Here is a 26,985-nt window from a genome sequence, read left to right on the forward strand (position 1 = left end):
TCTGAATTATTAAACTCAATGTCTAATTGCCTTTGCTCCCCTTTTCTAGCTAAATACCAGCAGTAGCAGTTTTAACATTCCAAAAGTTTGAAGAGTAAGGTGTGCAAGGCAGTTCCTCTGGGATGGCAGCTCCAACTCCACTTAAAAGTGACTGTTTACATTATTTTTCACAGCTAAAACATCAGGGAAGCTGTTCCGACTTTCTGCTATCACTTGCTAATGAGATGCTGTTGTCTCTGCCATCCTGGTTCCATGTATTCCATAGTGGCAGCAGTGTTTTCACAATGCTGGGAAACCTGGAGTTTAGGGCACCACAGGGGTGGGGTTTTTGTTTTCCTTTGTCTTCTTCCCATTTAGGAGAAGACTTCCCCATAGCAATTTTTGCATTTACCCCAATGTCACTTACCCATCTTCTCCCCTAACCCCTGCCCCCAAGATACACATGGGCTTAATATTTTAATCAGTTTATACCACTCAAACTCTCCTGAGGCAAAGAATCATAATGATTTGGCTACCTACTAGGAGTTGGGAGATAAAACATAGATCAATACCTCAATAGACTGTTTTGCATCATTTCTGCACTGGTAAGTTGGTTGTACCTTTTCGAGGATCTTTTGGCCCTCTTCTTGGTCATCTTGGCATTTCCCAGAGGTTAGGTCACTGATGGTCTTTATTCTTAGATCACAGTCTGTGTCAGGCTGGTAACCTTACATATTGCGGCAGCTGGATGGATGAATACATTTCCTCAGGCTTTCAAGGTCAGGGTTTATAAACCTAGATATTGAGTGAATTTCTTGCTTTCCACAAGAAAAAATCCCCCCCCCCCCCCAACCTTACCTGTATCCCTTCTGCATGGTTTTCTTTGCTTCTGGTCAACCTTGGGGAAAATGGGTTATACAAAAACAAGGATGGAACAGGGGACCACTTTTATGCCTATGTAAAATTCTAGGGAAGAGGTGATGGGACTTGAACCGGGGCAGAAGCAGTAGAAGTAATAAATGGTTGGATTTTGAATGCTTTCAAGGGTAGAGTCAGTCCTCTAACATGGAGTGTTAAAGTCAAATATAAGAGGCCTTAGTTGGGAGTCTAGAGGGACCATAAATGACTTGAGAACATTTTACATTTTGAAACTAGAAATGAGTTTAAGAGTTGTCACATGAGAAATAAATTCTGGTAGTTAAAGATTTGGTTCTTCAACCTAAATCTGCAGTCAGTATTTATTATCTGATTCATCTCCCTTTCTATAGTCTCTGGGTTTTGATTCTCTCCCAATTCCAGCTGCCATAAGTGCCTATTCTTTCTCCCATCCTACATCCATCACCTGTGGCTGTTTCAGCCTTTTCTTATCCCTCCCTTATACTAGTCCAAAAGAAATGATGAGTGTTGTTTGCAGGGGGAAATAATGCAAGATAGTTGAAAACAGTAGTCTTGTCTTCTATTCACAAGCCTGATTTTAAGATAAATGAGAACCTAATAGTGAAAAGAAAGTTTATTTTTAGAAATACAATACTGCTTTCTTACTGTTAGTGGTAAATCTACTTTATTGGTATCAGTAACAAAGTATTAACAAATGAATGGAAGCAATTTTGGGAAAGTAGAATTTCTGCTATCATTCTAAAGTGAACTTCATTTTGGCTTTCAAAACAAAAACAAACTGTGGGCTCTATTGCTATTATCCAGGAGTTCTAAAAACTTCAGCAAGATAGTTCTCTTTCTATGGCTTTTTTTTTTTTTCTCACCCATAAAATTTCAGCCCTCCTATTGCCTCGTGTTCTTACGGGCCTCGGAAAATTTAAAATCTCATTTAACAATATTAATCTCATTTGGTGTCTACTGTATAACAATATCCTTGATTTTGGGAGAAATTCCAAGAAGTACAAGATAGGGACACAGGTCTCTGCTCTTCTAGAGCAAGAAATTCACATTTAATAGACAAGCGTGAATCCAATTTTCAGGCGGTACAAATTCTCCCGCGTTGGCCGTTACCTATCACCTATGGTACATCAGTTGCTGCAACTGCTGTGTTCACTCACCGAGTTAATTCTTAAAGTGCCATGCTAAGGCGGGAAGTAAAATTCCATTTTACTTTCACTTTTAAAGACTTTAAAGAAGGTTCATTGATACCTGCGGTGTTTTCAAAGAGTAACCCCTTACGTGCCTCACCTACGAAAACGACGTCTCAGGTTTCCCAGGCCGACCTACACGTCCCAATCTGGTTCCGGATAAAACTCTCAAGGGCTATTGACCAATGGGGTAGCTTCTTCTTCGCTGTGGGGCGGGACCTAGAGCATAAGCTTCGAAGGCCCGCCCCTGTACGTGGCGTGCCTACGTGACGCCTGGCAGCGCGGAACTATTTCTCCAGTGTGTGGCGCCCTCCGGCGGTAGCGAAGCGCCAATGTGACAGCCAGTTCTGAGTGCCTGCCATGGAGCCGCAGAAAGAGGCACGAACGTGCAGGGACCTGGGCGAGCGGCCGCCAGCCGCCAAGTCTCAGACGCCTAAAGAGGAGGGGCGGCGGGAGAGTGGCGCAGCTCCTGTGGTAGCTGCTCTAGGCGAGGAGGTGGGCAGCGCCAGTGTGGAAGGGCTATGGGACCTGCCAGTGGAGCCGTCTGATCGGAGGCCCGAGTGCAGTCGCTGCAGGTGACCTACGGGCAGGGCCTCAGGCGGGGGGACGGTGAAGCTTCAGCGCCCCCTTTTGGGAAGGCGACTGCTGCGGTTCCGGTCCGGAGGAGCTCTGGCTCTGGCATTTTACTCGGGAGGGTGGCGGTTTCACTGGTTGACCTTGCTATGCCTGTGAAATACTTGTCAATAGTTCTTCAGTAAAAAGTCATTTATCTAGGTTCGTTGTTATTTAGCGTTACTTCCCGTAAGACTCAGAGTGTGCTTAAATGACAGTCGTCTTACAAATTAAAAAAATGAATTATAGGCTACAAAATGGTTATTACAGTAGTTAAGATTGTATTCAGAATTCTGAATTCACTCAGAAATATTTATAGAGCACCTATTGTGTGCCAGGCACTGTGCTAGGTCCTGGGAATGCAAACATGAATAAAACAGACATGGTCTCTGTCCTTCTTGGTGCACTTACAGTCTATTGAAAAGACAACTTATTAAACCAGCAACTAACATGATTGAATGCTCACAGTGTGCCTGATTGTATAAGTACTTTTCAGGATTACCCCATTGTGCTGGTGCACTAAAGGATTGTGAGTATTGCTTTCCTTGCTTGTTTGAATTTTTGCTATTCACATGTACCATTCTCTTTACTTCCTGGGTGGTCAGGGTCATTTTCCTTGGTTGCTGAAGGTCTCCATCTATCACCAGTCTCACTGCTGCCCTTCAAAATTTTAACTATTAGATGGTGGCTGTATTTCCTCACCTCAGAATCACTCTGTGATTTGTCATCAGATCCTGCACTCTCCTGAAAAGGCTTTCACTCGAGTCACCAGTAATCTCCGTGAGATGAAATCCAGTGGATCCTTTTCTGTTCACTTTTTGCTAGAACTCTTGGCAGCATTCTGCAGTTGAATATTCTGTTCTTGGAACAGTCTTTCTTTGGCTTCCCTTTGGTTTATCTGACTTCTTTGCCCTACTCATCTTTCTTTGTTCTACTCAAACTCTAAATGTTGAGCTGCTTCAGGTCTTGAATCTAGGTTGTCTTCTCTTCTAATCCCACAGGTGATTTCATCAGTTTCCATGGGAAAGTTATTACCTCTACCCCAATATATCTAGCCTACTGATTTTCAATTTTTTGAAAAAAATCTTACAACACACATAAACTAGTTACTGAAATTCCGCTGAACTCCAAAAAGAAAAATGTTTTTTGCCAATCCTGACAAAAAATAGATATAATTTTGATCTGTTCACATGGGGTGGCTATTGTGTTAGCTGTTGTCATTTTTTTTTTTTGTTAGCTTGTGAAAGAAACCTTAATTTTATTTAAGTCACTATTATTTAAAGATTCTGTACAAGTCAAAGCAAAATCAAATTCACACTGATACAATAAAATTAAGAGTAATAACTGAAGTTAGGCATAATGCTTACTCTCATAGAATGGTTAGTTCTCATTTATAACATACACTAAATAGTAATATTTTTTAACCCTAAAGAACATTTTTGTTGATTATTTGATGCTGATAATTATTTAAAGATAAGTTTATGTTCATATCAAAGACATCCAAAATAATACTGAATGCTTCTCAAGAGAGTTTATTAGAATATAGTATGACTTACTGGAAAATATGCTATGAAATATTTTATGATTATATAGTTAAAGTATAGACATATCCTACAAACTAATCAAACATACATGCCATTTTTAAAGCTGTTGAATATATAAATATGTCCCTGTAGATTGTATCTATAAACTAAGCATAAAATTAATTGTATGCCAAGAAATTACCATTTTAGCAAGGTATACAATGCATATAACCGTATTATTGTCCCATTCTTTTTTATTTTATACTATATTCTTTTATTTTTTATTTTAATTGTTCAAGTACAGTTTTCTGCCTTTTACTCCCATCGCAGCCCACCCCCCACAGCCATCCCCACCTCCCTCCTATTTCCACTCCCCTTGTTTTTGTCCATGTGTCATTTATACTTGTTCCTGCAAACCCTTCCCCCTTTCCCCTGAAATTCCCTCCCATCTCCCCTCTGGTCACTATCAGCCTGTTCTCAAATTTTAGTGTCTTTGGTTATATTTTGCCAACATATATTATGTTTGTTTGTTTTGTTGATTAGGTTCCTGTTAAAGCTGAGATTATATGGTATTTGTCTTTAACCACCTGGCTTATTTCATTCAGCATAATGCTTTCCAGTTCTATCCATGCTGCTGCAAAGGGCAGGAGCTCCTCCTTTCTTTCTGTTGCAGAGAATTCCATTGTGTAAATGTACCATAGTTTTTTGATCTATTCATTTACTGATGGGCACCTAGGTTGCTTCCAACACTTGGCTATTGTAAATTGTGCTGCTATGAACATTGGGGTACATATGTTCTTCTGGATTGGTATTTCAGGGTTCTTAGGATATCATCCTAGCAGTAGAATTGCTGGGTCAAAAGGCAGATCCATTTTTAGTTTTCTGAGGAAATTCCATACTGTTTTCCATAGTGGTTGAACTAGTCTGCAATCCCACCAACAATGCACTAGGGTTCCCTTTTCTCCACAACCTTTCCAACACTTGTTTGTTGCTTTGTTTATGATGGCCATTCTGGACTGGTGTGAAGTGGTATCTCATTGTGTTTTTAATTTGCATCTCTCTGATAGCTAGCGATACTGAGCATCTTTTCATGTGTCTCTGGATCCTCTGTACAGTGATCCCTCACCTTTCTCAGGAGTTACGTTCCAGAGACTCCCACAATAGTTGAAAATCTGCAAAGTAGCAGCATTACATTTATTTTATTATTTATATATTTTTAAGGCTTTATAAACCCTTCCCAACTCCTATTAACCTTTCCCTCATTCTTATAAACACTTCCTATGCTCTTAAACACATTCTACACTCTTAAACCTACATAATTTTAACAACATATAAAATTCTACATGGGTACTCACCAGTGAAGTATATGTATGTCCTCCTTGAAAAGTGTCTGTTCAAGTCCTTTGCCCATTTTTCAACTGGGTAGCTTGTCTTCTTAGAGTGCAGTTGCGTGAGTTCTTTATATATTTTGGAGATTAAACCCTTGTCTGAGGTGTCATTGGCAAATATGTTTTCCCATATGGTTGGTTCTCTCTTTTTTTTTGAATACTGTTTTCTTTAGCTGTGTAGAAGCTTTTTATTTTGATGAGATCCCATTTGTTTATTCTTTCCTTTATGTCCCTTGCTCTAGGGGAAATATCAGTGAAAATGTTACTGCGTGCAATGTTTGAGATTTTCCTGCCTATGTTTTCCTTTAGGACTTTAATGGTGTCATGGCTTATATTTAAATCTTTTATCCGCCTTGAATTTATTTTTGTTTATGGTGTAAGTTGGTGGTTGAGTTTCATTTTTTTGTATGTAGGTATCCAGCTCTCCCAACACCATTTGTTGAAGAGGCTATTTTTACTCCATTTTATGTTGCTGCCCACTTTGTCAAATATTAATTGACTATAGAGACTTGGGTTTATTTCTGGGCTCTCTGTTCTGTTCCATTGGTCCATGTGCCTGTTTTTATGTCAGTACCAGGCTGTTTTGATTACAGTGGCCTTGTGATACAGTTTAGTATCAGGTATTGTGATTCCTCCTACTTTCCTCTTCTTTCTCAAAATTGTAGTAGCTATTCAGGGTCATATATGGTTCCATATAAATTTTTGAAGTATTTGTTCTATGTCTGTGAAATATGCTATTGATACTTTACTAGGTTTTCAACTGAATGTGTAAATTGCTTTGGGTAGTCTGGACATTTTGATGATGTTAATTCTTCCAATTCATGAACACAGTATATGTTTCCATTTGTTTGTGTCTTCCTTGATTTCTTTCTTCAGTGTTGTGTAGTTTTCTGAGTACAGGTCTTTTACCTCCTTGGTTAGGTTTATTCCTAGGTATTTTATTTTTCTTTTTGCTATATTGAATGGGATATTTTTCTTGATTTCTGCTTCTGCTGTTTCATTGTTGGTATACAAAAACGCCTTTGATTTCTGGACATTGACTTTGTATCCCGCCATTTTGTCAAATTGGTTTATTAGGTTGAGCAGTTTTTAGGTGGAGTTTATAGGATTTTCTATGTACACTATCATGTCATCTGCAAACAATGACAGTTTTGTTTTCTCCTTTCTGATTTGGATGCTTTTTATTTCCTTTTCTTGTCTGATCGCTGTGGCTAGGACTTCCAATACTCTGTTGAATAGAAGTAGTGAAAGTGAACAACCTTGTCTTTTTCCTGGTGTTAGTGTAAAAGGTTTTAGTTTTTGCCCATTGAATATGATGTTGGCTGTAGGTCTCCCATATATGGCCTTTATTATGTTGAGGAATGCTCCCTCTATTCCCACTTTGCTGAGTTTTATCGTGAATGGGTGCTGTACATTATCAAATGGTTTTTCTGCATCTACTGATATGATCATGTGATTTTTGTCTTTGCTTTTATTTATGTGATGTATTACATTTATTGATTTGTGAATAGTGTACCATCTGTGCTTCCCTGGAATGAATCCCACTTGGTCATGGTATACGATCTTTTTAGTGTATTGTTGGATGCGGTTTGCAATATTTTGTTGGGGATTTTAGCATCTATGTTCATCAGCGGTATTGGCCTGAAGTTGTCTTTCTTTGTTGTGTCTTTATCTGGTTTTCGGATTAAGATGATTCTGGCTTCATACAAAGAGTTTGGGAGTCTTCCATCTTCTAGGATTTTTTGGAATAGTCTGTGAAGGATAGGGGTTAGCTCTTTCTTAATTGCTTTGTAGAATTATCCTGTGAAACCATCTGGTCCAGGGGTTTTGTTTGTTGGGAGTTGTTTGATTACTACTTCAATTTCTTTTGCTGTTATTGGTCTGTTCAGGCTTTCTGCTTCTTCTTCACTCAATTTTGGAAGATTACATTTTCTAGAAATTTGTCCATTTCACCTAGGTTTTCAAATTTCTTGGCATACAGTTCTTTGTAGTAATTTCTTACAATCCTTTGTATTTCTGTGGTATCAGTTGTAATCTCTCCTATTTCATTTCTGATTCTGTTTATTTGTGTCCTCTCTATTTTTTTCTTGATGAGCCTGATTAGAGGTTTGTCAATTTTGTTTATCTTTTCAGAGAACCAGCTCCCGGATTCATTGATCCTTAGAATTGTGCTTTTAGTCTCTATGTCATTTAATTCTCCTCTGATCTTGGTTATTTCCTTCATTCTACTTGCTTGGGCTGTCTTTGTTGTTGTTCCTCAAGTTCTTGTAGACATAGGGTTAGGTTGTTTGTTTGAAATGTTTCTGTCTTTTTTTGGTAGGCCTGTATTGCTATGAACTTCCCTCTCAGGACTGCCTTTGCTGTGTCCCCTAAGTTTTGGGGTGTTGTCAGTTCATTTTCATTTGTTTCCAGAAACTTTTTGATATCTTTCCTAATCTCATTCTTTATCCATTCATTGTTTAATACCATGCTATTCAATCTCCATGATTTTGAGTGTTTTGGATTCTTTTCCATTGGGTTGGTTTCTAATTTCAGTGCCTTGTGGTCAGAGAAAATGCTTTATATGATTTCAATTTTCTTGAATTTTTTGAGCCTTGTTTTGTGTCCTATCATGTGGTCTGTCTTTGAAAATGTTCCATGTGCATTTGAAAAGAATGTGTATTTAGCTTTTTTGAGATGAAGGGCTATATATCAGTTAAGTCAATTTCATCTAGAGCATTGTTCAATACCACACTATCTTTGTTGATATTTTGTTTGGAAGATCTATCCATCTTTGACAGTGGGGTGTTAAAATCCCCTGCTATAATTGTGTTGCTGTCAATATCTTTCTTGAAGTCCTCTAAGATTATCTATATGTATTTGGGTGCTCCCATGTTGGGTGTATATATATTTACAATGTTTATGTCTTCTTGTTGGATTCTTCCCTTGAATATTATGAAGTGACCTTCTGTGTCTCTCTTTATGGCCCTTTTTTGGAAGTCGGTTTTGCTTGATATGAGTATTACTACCCTGGCTTCTTTTTTCTGTCCATTTGCTTGGAAAATTTGCTTCTAGCCCTTCACTTTCAGCCTGTGTAAGTCTTTTGTCCTGACGTGGGTCTCTTGAAGGCAGCATATGTGTGGGTCATGATTTCTTATTCATTCAGCTATTTTATGTCTTTTAATTGGAGCATTTAATCCATTTGTGTTAAGGTTATTATTGATAGGTACTTATTCATTGACATCTTTGTACCTGTATTCCTCTTGCTCTCTCTTGTTGCGCGTGGGTCACCGGCCAGCAGTGACCATGGAACGCTGCGGATGGCTGGCCGAAAAACACGCGAGAAACAAACATACACAGAGACAAACTAGTTTCTGTGGGGAAGTAGGGAGGAAATGGCCACCCCCCCTAGTGGGGAGGGCCTCAATTTACCGTCCATACATGCTTTTATTGGGCTCATTTTGCATAATAATTCAGGTAAAGTACATTACTTATCAGGGGGAAGTAAGGAACTATAGAAAACAAGGAACTTTGCCGGTCTATTTTGAGTCGGGGTAAAAGAGCTGTAAAACTTTGAGGAACAAACTTCCTCCTTGGACCCTTCTCATTCAACTGAGAGCAATCTAAACAAAGCAGGTTTCACAGTAATTTACATGTTCTTTCTTAGGCCTGATCACCCGGGGAATCCGCCCCTTTTCAGCACAGAGCTATACCACCCTGTCATTGTTTCAGGCTTAGGTGGGAACTAAGGCAATAAGGAGATTTTCTCCCAGATGAGAACTCAGGCTATGTGAAAGCCGAGGAGCGAGGGTCCATCACCCTCTTACGCTGCAGCCCCCCAAGTCCTTCTTTTGGGGGGGCCTCCCAAAGTGATTGTGCCTGCCTTAGGTCGTTCCCCCTGTGGGGAATCTTACCCGTCTTTGGCTAACCGACCAAGCTTTTTGGGGTTCAGCAGCAGAAGCAGCATTCCTGCCAGGGAGACAAGCCCTTGTCTCCTTGCTGGCTTACGGTTCCAAGGGCGTTCCCTTAGCTTTAGCCTAGGCGGGGGTTTCAGCTTCTGATACCAGTCAGGGCGGTTCCCAACACTCTCTCTTTTCCTTCCTTTCCTTAAAGCAGTCCCTTTAGCATTTCTTGCAGAGCTGGAGGAGGTGTATTCTTTTAGACTTGTTTGTCTGGGAAGCTCCTTATTTGGCCTTCTATCTTGATTGAGAGCCTTGCTGGGTAAAGTAGCCTTGGTTGCAGACCTCTGGTTTTCATCACTTGGAATATTTGTTGCCATTCTCTTTTGGCTTGGACTGCTTCCATTGAGAAGTCAGCTGCTTACCTTATTGGGGCTTCCTTGTATGTTACTTTCTGTTTCTCCCTTGCTGTCTTTAATAGTCTCTTTGTCTTGGAATTTTGCCATTTTAATTATGGTGTGTCTTGAAGCAGGCCCCTTTGGGTTCCTCTTGATTGAGACTTTCTGTGTTTCCTGGATTTGTGTGACTTTTTCTCTCAACAAATTAAAGAAGTTTGCCATCATTACTTTTTCAAATAGGTTTTCTATCCCTTGCTCTTCTTCTTCTCCTTCTGGTATCCTTATTATGTGGATATTATTACATTTCATATTGTCGTGCACTTCTTTTAATCCCTCTTCATTGTTTCTGAGCCTGTTTTCCTTTTCTTGCTCTTTCTGGGTGCTTTTTTCTGCTTTATTTTCCAGCTCACTGATTTGATGTTCTGCTTCATTGAGCCTGGTTTTTATTCCTTCTACTGTGCTCCAGTTCAGAAATTGCAATCTTCATTTCCTCTTGGCCCTTGTTGATAGTTTCTATTTCCTTTTTCATGTTGATATAGTTTGCAGTGAGGTCATTATAGTTTCCCTGTAGTTTCTGGTAATTCATTGTGAGCTCATTGAGCTTCTTGATAACCGTTGCTTTCAACTCAGTATCTGATAGTTTAGTTGCCTCTGTTTCATTTAGCATTCTTTCTGAGGCTTCCTCTTTTCCTTTCATTTGGAGATTGTTTCTTTGTCTTCCCATTATTCTTCAGGCCCTTCTTGCTAGCCTCAGCTTCTTAAATTGATCTATTCTGACTCCCTGGGTTTATGATGTGAACTTCTATGGTAGAATATCTGTGAGATTCTGTGGTGCTGTCTCCTTGATCTTCTGTGCTCACTAGTCTTGGGATGTCATTTAAGTTGGCCCTGTGTTTGTCTTCGAGTTTTGATTGTTGTTGGATCTTTCATTGGTGGGTCCTTCCCACCAGCTGGTTAAATAAGGGTCACTTTGTTCATCACCTGTTGTATTTTGTTGTGCCTGTATGTGGAGGTTGTGTTGAAGCTTGTTCTTCCATGGTTTTCAGGATTCTGTCTTGTTCTTGTTCAGTTTGTTCTGGGAAATTTCTCCACTATTTAGTTGTATTTCCAGATAGGTCCTGGGTTGAAGTTAGTGTTGTTTGCATTCCCTCCTTCACCTTCTTCTGTTGTTATCTGTTAGTGGTTCCTTTGTTGTTGGATTTCCTCTTCCAGTGGGTATCCTGGTGTTCATAGCTTCCATCTACTCTTTTTTTTGTGATCAGTTGGAAGGGGAAGGCAAAATGGTTTAAGACAGCAAGAGTGTATTTTATGATATTTACAGCAGCAGCCGGTAGGGAAGAGATAGGAGATCTTTTGGCTATGAAGAGTGTGAACCATGATATTCCACACAGCTAGCCAGTTTTTAGAAAGGAAGGAAAGAAGAAAAGAGTCTTGTTGGGAAGGGAAGGGTTGTGATTTGGATCTAGAAAGCAGTGAGGTTGTGGGAGGTCAGATTCTGAGGTAAGGTGAGAGTAAAGGATAGTACATAGGTATAGTGTATGAGAGAATAGAGTTAAGTACTACAGTAATAAAGTTCAGGAAATCTTGATGTGGGCTAAGATCTGGGAGGGGTGTGTGTAGTATTTACAGTTGTATGGAACAGCTATTATTTACACTAATAATGGAACAACAATCATGACAGAATCTATGTGATCTGGATAACAATAATAGGGAGTATAGGACCTTGAGTGGTGTGCTAATGGAACACAAGTGAAGTGAAGGACAGTAAATTAGCAATACACTATGAAGAGGGAATAGGGGAAACCTGTCAAGTGATACAATTTAACCAGCCAAGCAAAGAAGAGTAAACAGAAAGAAGAGGAATACAAAAATACTATTAAAATAAAAGATGTAAGAATAATGAAAAAATAATAATACAAATATGCATTAACTTGCAGGTTCTCTGTAATAGCAAAGTGAAATTTGTGTCACTGTCTCAGCTGTTGGGATGACTCCTCTTTGGGTCCAACTCTGGTCTTTTCACAGTTCCAGGGTTTTTTGTATCATTTGTGGGTATTTAAAAAAAGAAGAAGGAGAAGGAAGGAAGAAGAGATAAAATTGGAAAGAAAGGAAGAAGGAATGAAACAAGAAAGAAGGAAAGAGAAGAAAAATGAATTAAGAGATAAAAAAAATAATATAAATAAAAAAATAAATAATTACTTTTAAAAAAACCTCTTGGTGGTTTCAAAGTGGCCAAACCAGTTTTGCTGGTCTTCCTGGCTGCAGCAGGCTGAGCGGTTATTGGTTTTGCTTTTCTCCCTTCCCGATCTCCAGTCAGTCGAGCAGCACTCTCCCCAGTGCTAGCCAGGTGCCTCCCAGGGGCTTTGGGTGCGGGTTCCAGACATTCCTCAGAGTGCACTCTCTCCAGGTTGAGGGCGTGCATAGTCAGCCAGGCCGCCTTAGGTCTCTTAGTTTCAGGTGCCCAGTCTTCCTAGGGCTATGGGAGTGTGTGCAGGGCCTTCTGTGCCACCTCAGGAGTGCTGCTGGACTGGGTGGGGAGGAGGCCAGAGCAGCTGATGCAGGAGAATTCCCCAAATAGTGTCTCTTTTTTCACTTTTTCTTTTTGAGAAATTCCTCCTACTCAAACCTGCCACTCTGTACAGGCCTGGTCTCTCACACTGCCCAATTCTTCAACCAGACTGGGGACTATCCACATCAGGGCCTGTTATGGCCCATCTCTCAACTCTCCCCAGCAGGCATCCATAGACTGTGTGGGTGCTCATAGCCCATGTGTGTTTGCCACTTGGTCCTTATTCCCCTTTCTGTGACTTCAAGCAATCAGGTCTCCCCTTGTACTGCTAAATCTTGTTTGGCCAGGGAGGGACCGGTTGACCCGGCTGTCTCCCAAGAACCCTGTGGTAGACCCAGTGGGTGCTGGGCCGGAGTGCAGCTGCCCTGGTCCCAGGGACCTTACTGTCCTGAAGCACTCTCTTTACTTTCTGGTTTTTCAACGTCCGCTAAAATTTTTGGTCTCCTATCTTCATATATGCTGAAGTACTGCTGGCTGTTTGCTCTGTTCCTCTGTAGATCAGCTAGGTTTTTCTCCTGTGTGTAGGGGGAAGTGGAATCTTCTCCCTCCTACCTCACCACCATCTTCCCCTATTCTCATTTTTTACATTTGACATTCTAAGGGATGGTACCTGGTTGAAAATTGCTGCTCTAGTCCATACGCTTCTCCTGAATACCAGACCTGTACAATCCTTTAACCAGTGTTTATTGAGTGCTTTGATAATCACTGGTAACACAGTGGAATCTGTGTTCATATGAAGTGTTCACTCTGTTATTAGATACAGGTAATAAACCAAGAAACAAGAAACCAAATATGTAATTACAGTTTTGGAAAAAAAAAAAACAGCAATGAAGTAAGAAAATGGGTTGCTATGAGAGAAAGTAGCAGGAGGGTAGGAAAGATTTCTGAGGATATACCATTTATATTGAAATTTGTAAGATAAGAAGGATCCAGACAGGAGAAAAGCATTCCAAGAAGGTGTATGGAGAAGATTGGTTGAAGGTCTGTACCACTTGAATGCTCGGAGTATCCTACTCTGGGCATTTTGACTTTTTGACTGGATTGTGAGACCTTAGAAGTAGGGATCTTGAGTGTGAGGAACTTTTTATATTTTTTAAGTGTACTGTGTATTAGGTTGACAAAATATTTGTTTTTTTCTGAGATGACTCTAGCAGTACTTAGTTGTCTTTAACTTCATTTGAAACAGTTTTGTTAGATTGTATTATGACAGCTGTCATATCAGTATGCTGCATTTACAAAATAAAAAAATCAAAATTGGTGAATTTTTGTGTAGTCATTTTAATGTTGAAGATGGAAGAAAATATGCAACATTTTTGACATATTATGCTTTATTATTTCAAGAATGGTAAAAACACAACTGAAACACAAAAAAAGATTTGTGCAGTATATGGGCAAGGTGTTGTGACTGCTCAAATGTGTCAAAAGTGTTTTGTGAAGTGTTGTGCTGGATATTTCTCTCTGGAGGATGTTCCATGGTTGGTAGACCAATTGAAGTTGATAGCAATCAAACTGAGACATTCATTGAGAACAATCAATATTATATTACACAGGAGGTAGCCAACATATTAAAATATCCAAATTAATAAAGTTACTGGTGAAAATGAAAATATGTCTCCTATTTTACAGGAAAGACTAAACAGATTTTTTGGCCAACTCAATATAATAAGCAGACACTCAATAGACTTTTGAGGAGAATGAATAATTTGTTTCTAGAAGGGATTGTATATATGAGCAAACTGGATGTTGAATATAATTTATTTAAACAAGTTATCTAAATGTGTTAGGAGGTAACACTTAAAAATGCTGAAGGAAAAGTTTTTCAAATAGAAATCCAGGGCTAACTTTTCATGCTAGCTTTATCATGTAGTTTTTAGTCCATATAAAACTACTAATTATAAGTGCTTATATACTTTAAAAATTCGTTTCCTATGTTTAGCGAAGGTTTATGATTTTTCTGATCTGCTTTCCCTCTTTAATAAACTTTATTTTTTAGTGCAGTTTTAGATTTATAGCAAAATTGAAGTGGACAGTATCAAAATTTCCCATATACCCATTGCTCTCACTCATGCACAGTTTCCTTCATTATCAACATTTCCCACCAGAGTGGCACTTTGTTAGAGTTCATGAACAACATTGACACATCATTATCACTCGAAGCTCATAGTTTACATTAGGGTTAACTCTTGGTCTTGCACATATTTTAAGTTTGGATAAATTTCCAATAATATATATCCAACATTATCATCTAATATAATAGAGTACTTTCATGCCCTAAAAATCCTCTTTGCTCTGCATAGTCATCCCTCCACACTACCTAACCCGATCTGCTTTTTAAAAAATAAAAATGGCTTGCTGGAGTTTAGCTTGTTTTCAGTTACATTTAGTTAATATTTTAGGGTCATGATTGGTGCTAATATTTTTGCATTTTACTTTTTCTAGTGAAATTTTCTATCTAGTGAAAGCTTTTCTCCCTGTTGGCTTGTTATGCATTTTGTTTGTTTTAATTGGTTAGAATACATTTCTAGAAATATGGAGACTATTTGGCTTTATCAATAAAATATAAACTAATTGATGGTTCTTTATATTTTATTTCATTAGGCCTTTAGGGTTTTGTTAGTCTCATGGCTGAACTTCTTTACCTTTATGCTTATAATAGTTTTAAAATCTAGAAAGCATTGTGCCTTGGCTAGTGTGGCTCTGTTGGTTGGAGTGTTGCCCGATAACTGAAAGGTTATAGGTTTGATTCCTGGTTATGGCACATACCTTGGTTGTGGTTCCGGGTTCGGTCCCAGTCTCAGTGCTTAAGCTCCAGGCATGTCCAAGAGGCAACCAATTGATGCTTCCCTCTTGCATGGATGTTTCTCTCCCACTCTCTCTAAAAAAGTTATGAAAAAATGTCCTTGAGTGAGGATGAAAAAAATAAAATGAAATCTAAAAAGTGTTCTTGGATTTGAGTGATCACTAAGATACCTTTATTTGGCCACTTATTTAAAGCAGTATTCATTTTTCTAAACACATTACTATGATTGTTACAGCCTAGTGAGTTAAAAAAATTCAAAGTTCAAAGTCATGTTAACTTCTCAGCAAAATCATGCTCTTTGGAAATACAACATATCTTAAATATGAATGGAGTAATTTTTAAAAGATCCCACGTTATTTTGTTATTGTAAGATGTAGCTTTTATAAAAAGTGTGTTCCTGTTAGAGGGAACAACCTGTACAGTGGTATAGTGTATAGAATTTAATGTATTTTGAGAGGTTGGCAGACATGAAATGAGAGACAGGGCTGCAGAGATTAGTTAGTTGTAGTTGCACTGGGAAGGGCCAAATAAGCTTTGTTAGGTAGTTTGAGCCTAATGCGCTAGAATCCAACAAACTAGTTACTGAAGTGTTTTTATATTTGATGGGGATAACTAGTTTGACTTCTACAGAGGACTTTTACCTATTATAATTTATACTCAGTTCTTTTAAAAAATACAAACTGGAAGGTGATACAGTGGTGAAAGTCTTGACTAGGAAGAGTTAGGGCCTCATTCCAGTAAATATGCTAGACATCTTAATTATACTTTTGTATCTTCTCTGGATATTGGGCCTGAGGACAAGATGTAGAAGCTGTTTCAAACCCATTGGTCAAAAAATAATGGAATAATATCTAAATACAGAGTATTTTCTGTCTGAAGGAAGGAGAGCACACACACAAACTGACACAGACCTTGAGACAGAAATTTTTCTCCAGTGTTTTCTTCCCCAAAAGTATAAAGTTGTAAGGATTCTAATTAACTGCACCAATGTATTTAGCACCCATTTATTTTATTTTTAAAATATTTTATTTATTTATTTTTAAGAGAAGGGGAAGGGATGGAGAAGGAAAGGGAGAGAAACACCAGTATGTGGTTGCCTCCCACACACCCCATACAGAGGAACTGGCCTACAACCCAGGCATGTGCCCTGATTAGGAATTGACCCAGTGACCCTTTGCTTTGCAGGCTGGCACTCAATCCACTGAGCCACACCAGTCAGGGCTAGCACCAATTTATTAAGCACTGACCATCTGCAGCTTACCTACTAGGCCTAGGTATTTTATTTAGGATATATCTTATAACAACATTTTATTGTTGTCCCTCACTGCCTGGCTTATTTCACTTATTTCAAGTGTAATGCTCTCCAGTTCTATCCATGCTGTCGCAAAGGGTAGCAGGGGTGAGGAGAAAATGCAGACAACTGTAATTGAATAACAATAAAGCAATTTAAAAAAACAACAGCATTTTACAGTTGATATTTTTAAATATATTTTATTGGTTATGTTATTACAGCTGTCCCATTCCCCCCCATCATTCCCCTCCACCCTGCACACCCTCTCCTACCCACATTCCGCCCCTTCAGTTCATGTCCATGTGTCATAAGTTCTTTAGCTTCTACATTTCCCATACTATTCTTGCCCTCTCCCTGTCTCTTTTCTACCTACCATCTATGCTACTTATTCTCTGTACCTTAACCCCTCTCTCCTCCTCTCATTCCCCTGCTGCTAACCCTCCATGTGATCTCCATTTCTGTGGTTCTCTTCCTGTTCTAGTTGTTTGCTTAGTTTTTGTTTTTGTTTTAGGTGTAGTGGTTCATAATTGTGAGTTTGCTGTCATTTAGTATACATGTTTTTTATCTTCTTTTTTGTAGATAAGTCCCTTTAACATTTCATAAAATAAGGGCTTGGTGATGATGAACTCCTTTAACTTGACCTTATCTGAGAAGCACTTTATCTGCCCTTCCATTCTAAATGAAAGCTTTGCTGGATAGAGCAACCTGGGATGTAGATCCTTGCCTTTCATGACTTGGAATACTTCTTTCCAGCCCCATCTTGCCTGCAAGAACTCTTTTGAGAAATCAGCTGACAGTCTGAAATGAACTCCTTTGTAGGTTACTGTTTTCGTATCTCTTGCTGCTTCTAGGATTTCCTCCTTCATTTTTACCTTGGCTAATGTAATTATGATGTGCCTTGGCGTGTTCCTCCTTGGGCCAACTGCTTTGGGACTTCCTGAGCTTCCTGGACTTCCTGGAAGTCTATTTCCTTTTCCAGATTGGGGAAGTTCTCCTTTATTATTTGTTCAAATAACTTTTCCACTTGTTGCTCTTCCTCTTCTCCTCTGGTACCCCTATAATTCAGATGTTGGAATGTTTAAAGATGTCCTGGAGCTTCCTAAGCCTCTCCTCATTTTTTTGAATTCTTGTTTCTTTATTCTTTTCTGTTGGTTGTTTCTTTCTTCCTTCTGGTCTACTCCATTGATTTGAGTCCCAGTGTCCTTCCCATCACTCTTGGTTCCCTGTATGTTTTCCTTCATTTCACTTAGTGTGGTCTTCATTTTTTTCATCTAATTTGTGACCAAATTCAACCAATTCTGTGAGCATCCTGTTCACCAGTGCTTTGAACTGTGCATCTGATAGGTTGGCTATCTCTTGGTTACTTAGATGTATTTGCTATGGAGCTTTGATCTGTTCTTTTGTTTGGGCCATTTTTTTTTTGTCTTGACTCACCTGTTACATACCTATGAGGGGCAGAGCCTTAGGTGTTCACCAGGGTGGGGCAACCCAGTCACTAGGTTGTGATGCTGTATGTGGGGGTGGGGTCTGATAGGGAACAATGGCACTTGCTCTGCTCTCTGTCAGATTTCAGCCCCTTCTGCCACTTCCCCCAAGCACACTGGGTCTTTCTGATGCTAATTCTCATGTGGGTGGGCTTGTGCACATTTTAGGACCCTGTGTGTCTTTTCAACAAACTCTCCTGTGAGGCTGGGAGTCTCTCCCAACACCTCAACTCCCACAGGTGTTTTCAATCAGTGCCCCGAGGCACTATTTCCCAGCGCTGAGACCCTGGGACTGCCCGGTCAGCCATTTGCCTTGCCTCGCTTCACAATTGCCACCTTGCTGGGTCTGCTTGTTGCCACCTCAGGCCTGGGGTCTTCCAGCTACCACCTACCCTCCCAGGTCTGCCCACTGCAGTCTTGTGTGCTCAGAATGCCTTATGCACCTAGTGCCACTGCTTTTTGTGCCCCGACCCCTCTCCGCCCAGCTGCCCAACTCCGCTCTTCCCACTGGTCTGGATGAATGTCTATTTTAACTTCTTGGTTGTCTGACTTCCGTACAGTTCAATTTTCTGTCAGTTCTGGTTGTTATCTTGTTTCTAAATTGTTCCTGTCCTTAATTTGGTTGTGCAAGGAGGCACAGTATGTCTACCTATGCCTCCATCATGGCCCTAGAGTTGATATTTTTAAATGAAGTACAGCTCCATTGTATTTGGTTCCCAGCTCATGCACGAACTTAGACCTTGCTCCACACTTCACCTTCGCTGAAGAAGACATTTTCTTTGCCATGTAGTTGTAGTCACCAGTTAAGTGGAGACACTGAGCCTACAGTAATATCTCTAATTTTTGCACTTTTTAAGCTGAATTATATTTACTTTGAAGCTTAGACAAATTGCCTGAACTTCAGTATTCGCTAGCTCTTCTTTTAAAAAAATTGAAATATAATTGAAGTATAACATATGTAAGTTTAAGGTTTATAATGTGTTGATTTGATACATTTATATATTGTAGTACGATTACCACTGGGAATGTTAGCTAGCTTCACATAATTATCAATTCTTTTTTTTGAAGTGAGATTTAAGATCTAGCCTCTTAGAAGTTTGGAAGTGTATGCTACAGTATTGACTGTAAATCACTATCATTATTCATTTTCTAGTTTTAAGTTTGCATTTTTTTAACATCTAGCTCCTTTACTCCACATCTTAACCTTTTCCTTATTCTTTAAGACTTGGGTATTCTGGAGTAAAAAGTGATTGGGATTAAATCAGGAGGGAAGGAGAGGAGACTGTGAGTGTTTAAGAAGAATGCAGGAATCACACACCAGCCCCCACATATTTTCAACTGTATTTTATCAGTTTTTTGAAAGATTTTATTTATTTATTTTTAGAGAGGGGAGGGAGGGAGGAAGAGAGAGAGAGAGAAACATCAATGTGCGGTTGCTGGGAGCCATGGCCTGCAACCCAGGCATGTGCCCTGACTGGGAATAGAACCACTGATGCTTTGGTTCACAGCCCACGCTCAATCCACTGAGCTACACCAGCCAGGTATTTTATCAGTTTTTAAATCAGTTTCTAAGAGTTAAAAATCAAGATATTTTATATAAAAATCCAGGTTTCTGGCTAATAGGAGAACGGGAATATCTAGCAGCTTGGGGGTCAATTCTGGAGTAACAGTTGGCTCAGCCATGTGTTGGCTGTACCCTTAGATTGAGTATGATTTGGTAGGGCACCATAGCTCCCAGTCATTCCTGCTTAATCCATCTATGGTTCACTTCCTGACCCTTGTAGGCATTTGTTTCTGATCCTGGGTGTCATTGTGGCTAGTCTGCATATTTGGTAGGTAAAAGTGAAAAATGGTAATTCCCAAGGCAGTTTAGAATAATTAAGATTGTTGAATTGTTATCAAAATTTAGAATTAGAAAACAAACTGTTTTGGTAAACTTAAAATCAGCTAGGTTATTGATGATAATTTTTAGGGTAAACACTTAGATAATCTACAAATTTAACTTTTTGTTCATTTCAAAAGTATTGTATTCCCCAGACAAAATTAAGTTAATTTTTTTCTTTTCTGTTAGTATAGAAAATATGTTTATTCTTTGAAGTAGTTCATTTGTAATATTTGTGGAACATGGACTGATTTACAGATTGTTTTGCAAACTAATATGTTCAAAGTGGAGCAAAGATAATATATGTCGAAAGTGATTTTTTTCTTAAATTTAATTAAGTTTCCAAAGAAGAGTGACCAATTATAAAAATCACTTTAGAGCTTTCTAAATGTTTCATTTATCTTCCCCAAGAAAAAGAATTATATCATTACTCTCTGATAGGTAGAAGTTTTCTCCAGTGAACATCAAAGCACATTAATTCTTTAAGGTACATTTACCTGAAATTAATAATTTATAGTTCTGCTAGTGCTTATCTAGTGAGAAAACATTCAGAAATTGTATCATCTAAAATTTGGCATTACTTAGTGATTTAAATAGTTATTTCCTTTATAGACTTTCAAGGTCAAGTGACTAGTAAGAGGTACAGCTGCTGTACCTTTTATATATTTATTAGTACACCACATAATAATGAATTATATTGAAATTGATAGTATGACTGCTTTTATTTTTCTTTTGCATATGATAAATATTTTAAGTAAAGTGTCTATAATTCATGAATTCTTTTTATTTTCCTTTGTCATTGGCTACTTTTCTTTTTTTCTTGGATAGCCATTTTAATTATTGTCTCTCTCTTTTTTAACCTTATTGTTTTTTTTTAATTTTTAAAAATTTTAATTGTTGTTCAAGTACAGTTTTCTGCCTTTTACCCCCCTTTCCAGCCCACCCCCCAGACCTCCCCACCTCTCTCCTGTTTCCACCTCCACTTGTTATTGTCCATGTGTCCTTTATACTTGTTCCTGCAAACCCTCCCCATTTTCCCCTGAAATTCCCTCCCTTCTCCCCTCTGGTCACTATCAGCCTATTCTCAATTTCACTGTCTTTGGTTATATTTTGCTTGTTCATTCATTTTGTTGATTAGGTTCCTGTTAAAGCTGAGATCATATGGATCATATGGTATTTGTCTTTAACCACCTGGCTTATTTCGCTGAGCATAATGCTTTCTAGTTCTATCCATTGCTGTTGCAAAGGGTAGGAGCTCCTTCTTTCTGCTGCATAGAATTCCATTATGTAAATGTACCATAGTTTTTTGATACATTCATTTACTGATGGGCACCTAGGTTGCTTCCAACACTTGGCTATTATAAATTGTGCTGCTATGAACATTGGGGTACATATGTTCTTTTGGATTGGTATTTCAGGGTTCTTAGGATATCATCCTAGCAGTAGAATTGCTGGGTCAAAAGGCAGATCCATTTTTAGTTTTCTGAGGAAATCCATACTGTTTTCCATAGTGGTTGTACCAGTCTGCAATCCCACCAACAATGCACTAGGGTCTCTCTTTCTCCACAACCTTTCCAACACTTGTTTGTTGCTTTGTTTATGATGGCCATTCTGGACTGGTGTGAAGTGGTATCTCATTGTGTTTTTAATTTGCATCTCTCTGATAGATAGCGATACTGAGCATCTTTTCATGTGTCTCTGGATCCTCTGTATGTCTTCCTTGGAGAAGTGTGTGTTCAAGTCCTTTGCCCATTTTTTAATTGGGTTCCTTCTCTTCCTGGAGTGGATTCATGTGAGTTCTTTGAATATTTTGGAGATTAAACCCTTGTCTGAGGTATCATTGTCAAATATGCTTTCCCATACAGCTGGTTCTCTCTTTTTTTTTAATACTGTTTTTTTTTTTAATCCATGCAGAAGCTTTTTATTTTGGTGAGATCCCATTTGTTTATTCTCTGTTTTTAAGATAGAGCTTTTATCTCCTGAATCCTTTACCTGCTTATGGTCAGCTTCTTATTTGTATTATTGACTTCTCACTTTTCATTTAGAAAGGCAAATTTGTCATAGGGGAGGAGGGTTGGGTAGTTGGGTGAAAAAGGTGAAGATACTAAGAAACACAAAATTGTAGTTACAGAATAGTCACAGAGATGTAGATTACAGTATAAGGAATAGAGTCAGTAATGTTGTAACAACTATATATGAGGCCAGGTGGGTGCTTGAAACACTGGGTGGGGACCACTTTCTAAAATACATGATTTTCTAATTACTATGCTGTAAATCTGAAACTAATACAGGATAAAATTGAGTGTAAACTGTAATTTAAGAAGAAAATAATATGAAAAGATACTGCTGTGGGAATTTTTCCCTCTGTTGAGTTTTTGTTTGTTTGCTTACTTTTTATTTTCTCTGTTGGAAGCCTAGTGTAAATGTTGTGGGAAAAGAGGGAGGATTGAAGTGTAGTAAGCAGAAGTATTCCATGAGTACTCAAAGAAAAAAAAAGTGGAAAAGGTATGGAAATGAGTCTCCTCGCAAAGGGTTAGAGGGATTGGCCTGATAGAAATATGTCTGATCTGTTTGTGTGAACATGTTACTTGGCAGGCTAATCTTTTTTTAAAAAATTGTGATAATATATACATGACATAATATTTATCATTTTAACCATTTATAAGCATGTAATTCAGTGGTATTAAATGCATTCATAATGTTATGTAACCATCACTACTATCTATACCCAGAATTTTAAAACATTCCCAACATAAGCTCTGTAACTGTTAAATAATAACTTCCCATCTCCCTTCACCCCTAGCACCTGAATAACTTCTATTCTGCTTTCTGTTTCTATAAATTTGTCTATTCTAGATATTTCATATAATCAATCATATAATATTTGTCCTTCTATGGCTGTAATTTCCACTTAGAATGTTTTCAAGGTCTGTATATGTTATAGCATGTATAAAAATTTCATTCTTTTTAATGGCTGAATTGTATAACACTTTTGTTTATCCATTATCTGTTCTTTTGTTTATTCATTATTCATTATTCATTCATACTCACTTAAGAGTGTACTTGCTGTGTTATATGGTAGTTCTATGTATAACTTTTTAGGAATTGCCAAACTGTTTTCCATAGAAGCTTCAACCACTTTACATTCCACCAGCAATCCACAAGGGTGGTAATTTCTCCACAAAATTGACAGCACACAGTTAACTAGCAGGGCATATATATGACCATTAATGAATTGTACTTGAAGTTGCATGTTTAAAGTAAACCCCCAAACAGAAGAAATGATGGGAAAAAAATGCAGGTATTACCATTTCCCTAGCAAATCATGAATTTTTTTAAATGGAGATATAATTGACACATAACCTTACCTTAGTTTCAGGTGTACAATATAATGATTGATATTTGTGTACATTGCAAAATGATCACAATAAGTCTAGTGAACATTCTTCACATTACATAGTTACATTTTTTTCTTCTCATGATGAGAAATTTTAAGATCTACTCTCAACTTTCAACTATGTGATACAGTATTATTAACTATAGTCATCATGCTGTACATTATGTCACCATGATTTCTTTATTATGCAACTGGAATTTTGTACCTTGTATCCCCTTCACCCATTTCTCCTATCTCCCTCTCCTCAGCAAATTGTGAATTCTTTGAGAGGATAACCTAATATAATATATACAAATTATACAAAGGCAGTGATGATTCAATTATTATTATTACTGGGAATGGAGGAGTTGGTATTTGGATACTAATTGATTTAATTTTTAATTTAAAAATAATTCTAGACTTATTGAAAGGTTATACAAATAGTACTGAAGTTCCCATATACCCTTCACCCAACAACTCAATATAGTTTGTAGTACTATCATGAACTATAAAGGCTCTGAGGTTTTATCTTATTTGCAGGTAAACATGTTAGTCTGCTACAATTTCATGGGTGTTGGCAAAAGACATGAGATTCTTAGGTCAAAGACAAAGATTTTTTCTAAACATGGTACAGCATCTAGTGTGAGCTTCATGCTTGGCATTTTCTCTTGCTCTCCTTTCCTATCCCAAGTCCTGTAGGGGTTTCACAGAGGGGCATAAGTGGATGTGCACCCAGTGGTTTTGCATGTTGATTAAGGAACACTGAGTTTAGGGTTCCTGAATATTTTATAATGGTTGCAAGAAAACCTGCCCTTTGCTTCAGCTGGAAGACTGATTTTTATCTTCAAAGACAGTTCCCCATGTAAACATTTTTGAAAAAATAGTCGAGAACAAAAGTGTAGCTAGTGCCTTACTCATAAGACATATAGAAATGCAAAAGACCTATGGAGAATTATCTCCTAATGAATTCTGTTATCTAAACTAAGAAATGAACATTGATACAACACTATTAATTGTTTCAGAATTCACTAGGTTTCCTGCTAATGTCTTTTTATTCTGGTCTAGGATCTACCTGTGTTGTATTAACCATTGGATCTTTTTTGTTTCCTCTAGTTCGTGATGGCTCATTAGGCCCTTCTTATTTCTCATGGTCTTGGTACTTTGGAAGAATACCAGTCAGTTATTTTTAGAGAATGTCTCTCAGTTTGGGTTTGACTCACACTTTCTCCATGATTAGAATGAGGTTATACACTTTTGGCAGAAATAACTGCAGTGTGATGTGTCCTTGTTAGTACAGAGGCATGTGATGTGGCTGTGCCTTGATGAGATTAACCCTGATCACTTGGTGAAGGGTATCTGCTGAGTTTTTCTACTGTAGAATTATCCTTTTCCCCTTTGTAATTAATAAATACCTTGGAAGGAGGGTTATTTTGAGATTATCCAAATATGCTGTCTTTCTGCAAATTTTTACCTGCTAATTTTTGCATCCTTTAGTAGATCTTGCCTGTAATAGTCATTTTTTTGTGGTGTTGTAATGACGATTTTCTATTTACATCATTAGTTTTACATTTATTGATTGCAATTTTCTATATGGAAAAGCTGTTTCCTCCTATTTATCAGTTTATTTACAGCTGTATGGAATTGTGGGTATTTATTTTATTCTCTGGGTTATAATTCAACAGTATTGCTATTTATTTTGTTGCACAGATTATTCTTTTGGGCCATTGGGAGCTCTTTTAGGTCAGCTCTTGGACTTCCTTGACAGACTTATCTTTTCTTGAGGACTTACTTTCTGGCACTCCAAGATGGTCCAGACCACCTTGTATTTTTCCCTATCCCAGAACTAGAAACCACCACTTTTCCAGGAAGACCTGCTTAATTAGAGAATGATATTAGAAACTGAGACCTGGGCTCTACGTTTGTTCATTATCACTGAGAAGTCCACTTATCAGTGGACAGAGCTAGGATATCTATGTATATATACTGACCCATGTATAGTTCTGCATCTCTTTTCTGAATCTCTGTGTCTGTGTATACACATAGACTAATATATATATATACATACAAACCACGAGTTCACCAGACACCACAGGATTTAATTTGGCCTTCATCCTTTCCTTATTTGTAACTTCTTCCTTTGATAGTGAGAAACCTGGCTCTCAATATCTATGGCATTATCAATACCATATAGCATATTGCATTATCTATAGCATATATGACATATCTACATCATATTATTTGCTCAATCCAAGTACAAGGGGGACCCCAAAAATCTGGACTTTATTTATAAAAATTTGTGTATTTATTATTACGTGTTTAAACTTCAGTCACCTTTGAAGTACTGTCCATTTGATTTAGTATGCCTATTGAGATGTTTTTTCCACTGCTCAAAACAGTTTGAACTCATCAATTTTGACACCTTTTTGTGCTTCTACTGTTTTTTGTTTCACCTCTCCCACATCAATAAAACGTTTTCTTCTGAGGAATTTTATCATCTGGGGAAACAAAAAGCCACTCAGGGTGAGATCAGGTGAATTGGGAAGGTGAGGCATGACATTTTAGGTCAGAAAGTGCTCGACACTCAGTGTGGTGTGGGCAGCTACACTTGTAAATAACTGATCATGAAATGGACAAAGGCATCCTAAGAATTTTTTTTTTTTTAAATTCAAAGGCAAGATGGCGGGGGTGTGAATGGAAGGCATCTCTTTACACCCTTATTAGTACTGGTTCATTGGCTGTTGATGGGATTTCGGAAGGCAGATATTTTTGGAGATAGGGGCTTGTTCCCTGGGATTTGTGGTTTTGTTTTGGCAGCACTTGCACAACAGCATACAAGATGTGGTGGATAGAGTGATCCTCAGTCAACCAGCTAGAGGGAAGGACACACCAAAGAATGACCCAACAACAATCAAAACCTAATTACATCCAGAGAACCAACATGAATGGCATAAAGGGCATCCCAAAAGCATCCAGGACAGGAGATCAAGGAGACTGCACCACTGAATCTCATAGGTCTCCTACCATAGAAGTTCACACCATAATCTCAGAGAGTCAAAACAGATAAATAGAAGCAGAGTAAAACAAGAACAGTCTCATAAACAATGGGAAGAAAAAGAACAAACTCCAAACAAAAGGAAAGGAGAGATCCTCAGAAAGAATGCTAAATGAAAGAGAGGCAAGTCAATGATCAGATATTCAGTTATAAACAACAGGTTATTAGGAAGCTCAATCAGCTCACAGAAAATTACCAAAAATTACAGGGAAACTATGAGGAACTTACTGGAAACTATATCACATGAAAAAGGAAATAGAAACTATCAACAAGAGCCAAGAGGTAACCAACAATACAGTTTGTGAATTGAAGAACATAGTAGAAGGAATCAAAAGCAGGCTGGATGATGTAGAAGGTTGAATCAACAAGCTGGAGGATAAGGTACAGCAAAACTCCCAGAAGGAGCAAGAAACAGAAAAAAAAAAAGACCCAAAAAGAATGAAGAGATGTTAAGAGAACAACAGGACAATATGAAATGTAATAATATCCGTATAATAGGGACACCAGAAAGAGAAGAGGAGCAAGGGAATAGAAAACTTGTTTGAAAAAGTAATGATGGAAAACTTCCCTAATCTGATGCGACAAACAGTGACACAAAACCAGTAAGCACATAGGGTCCCAATCAAGAGAAACCCAAAGAGGCCCACTTCAAGACACATCACAATTAAA

General features: G+C 38.2%; 1 protein-coding gene across 1 annotated transcript in view; it reads left to right on the top strand.

The window, feature by feature from the left end:
• Window positions 1-2,315: 2,315 nt before the first annotated feature.
• LOC114508265 (tRNA-uridine aminocarboxypropyltransferase 2) overlaps window positions 2,316-26,985 on the top strand; it is a 124,945-nt gene continuing 100,275 nt past the window's right edge. The window contains exon 1 of the mRNA XM_028526244.2: window positions 2,316-2,638. Coding sequence (XP_028382045.1) covers window positions 2,424-2,638 — 215 coding nt within the window. The 5' untranslated portion in view covers window positions 2,316-2,423. The remainder of the gene's footprint in view (window positions 2,639-26,985) is intronic.

The sequence above is a fragment of the Phyllostomus discolor genome, chromosome 3 (genome assembly GCF_004126475.2).
Source record: "Phyllostomus discolor isolate MPI-MPIP mPhyDis1 chromosome 3, mPhyDis1.pri.v3, whole genome shotgun sequence".
Taxonomy (NCBI): domain Eukaryota; kingdom Metazoa; phylum Chordata; class Mammalia; order Chiroptera; family Phyllostomidae; genus Phyllostomus; species Phyllostomus discolor.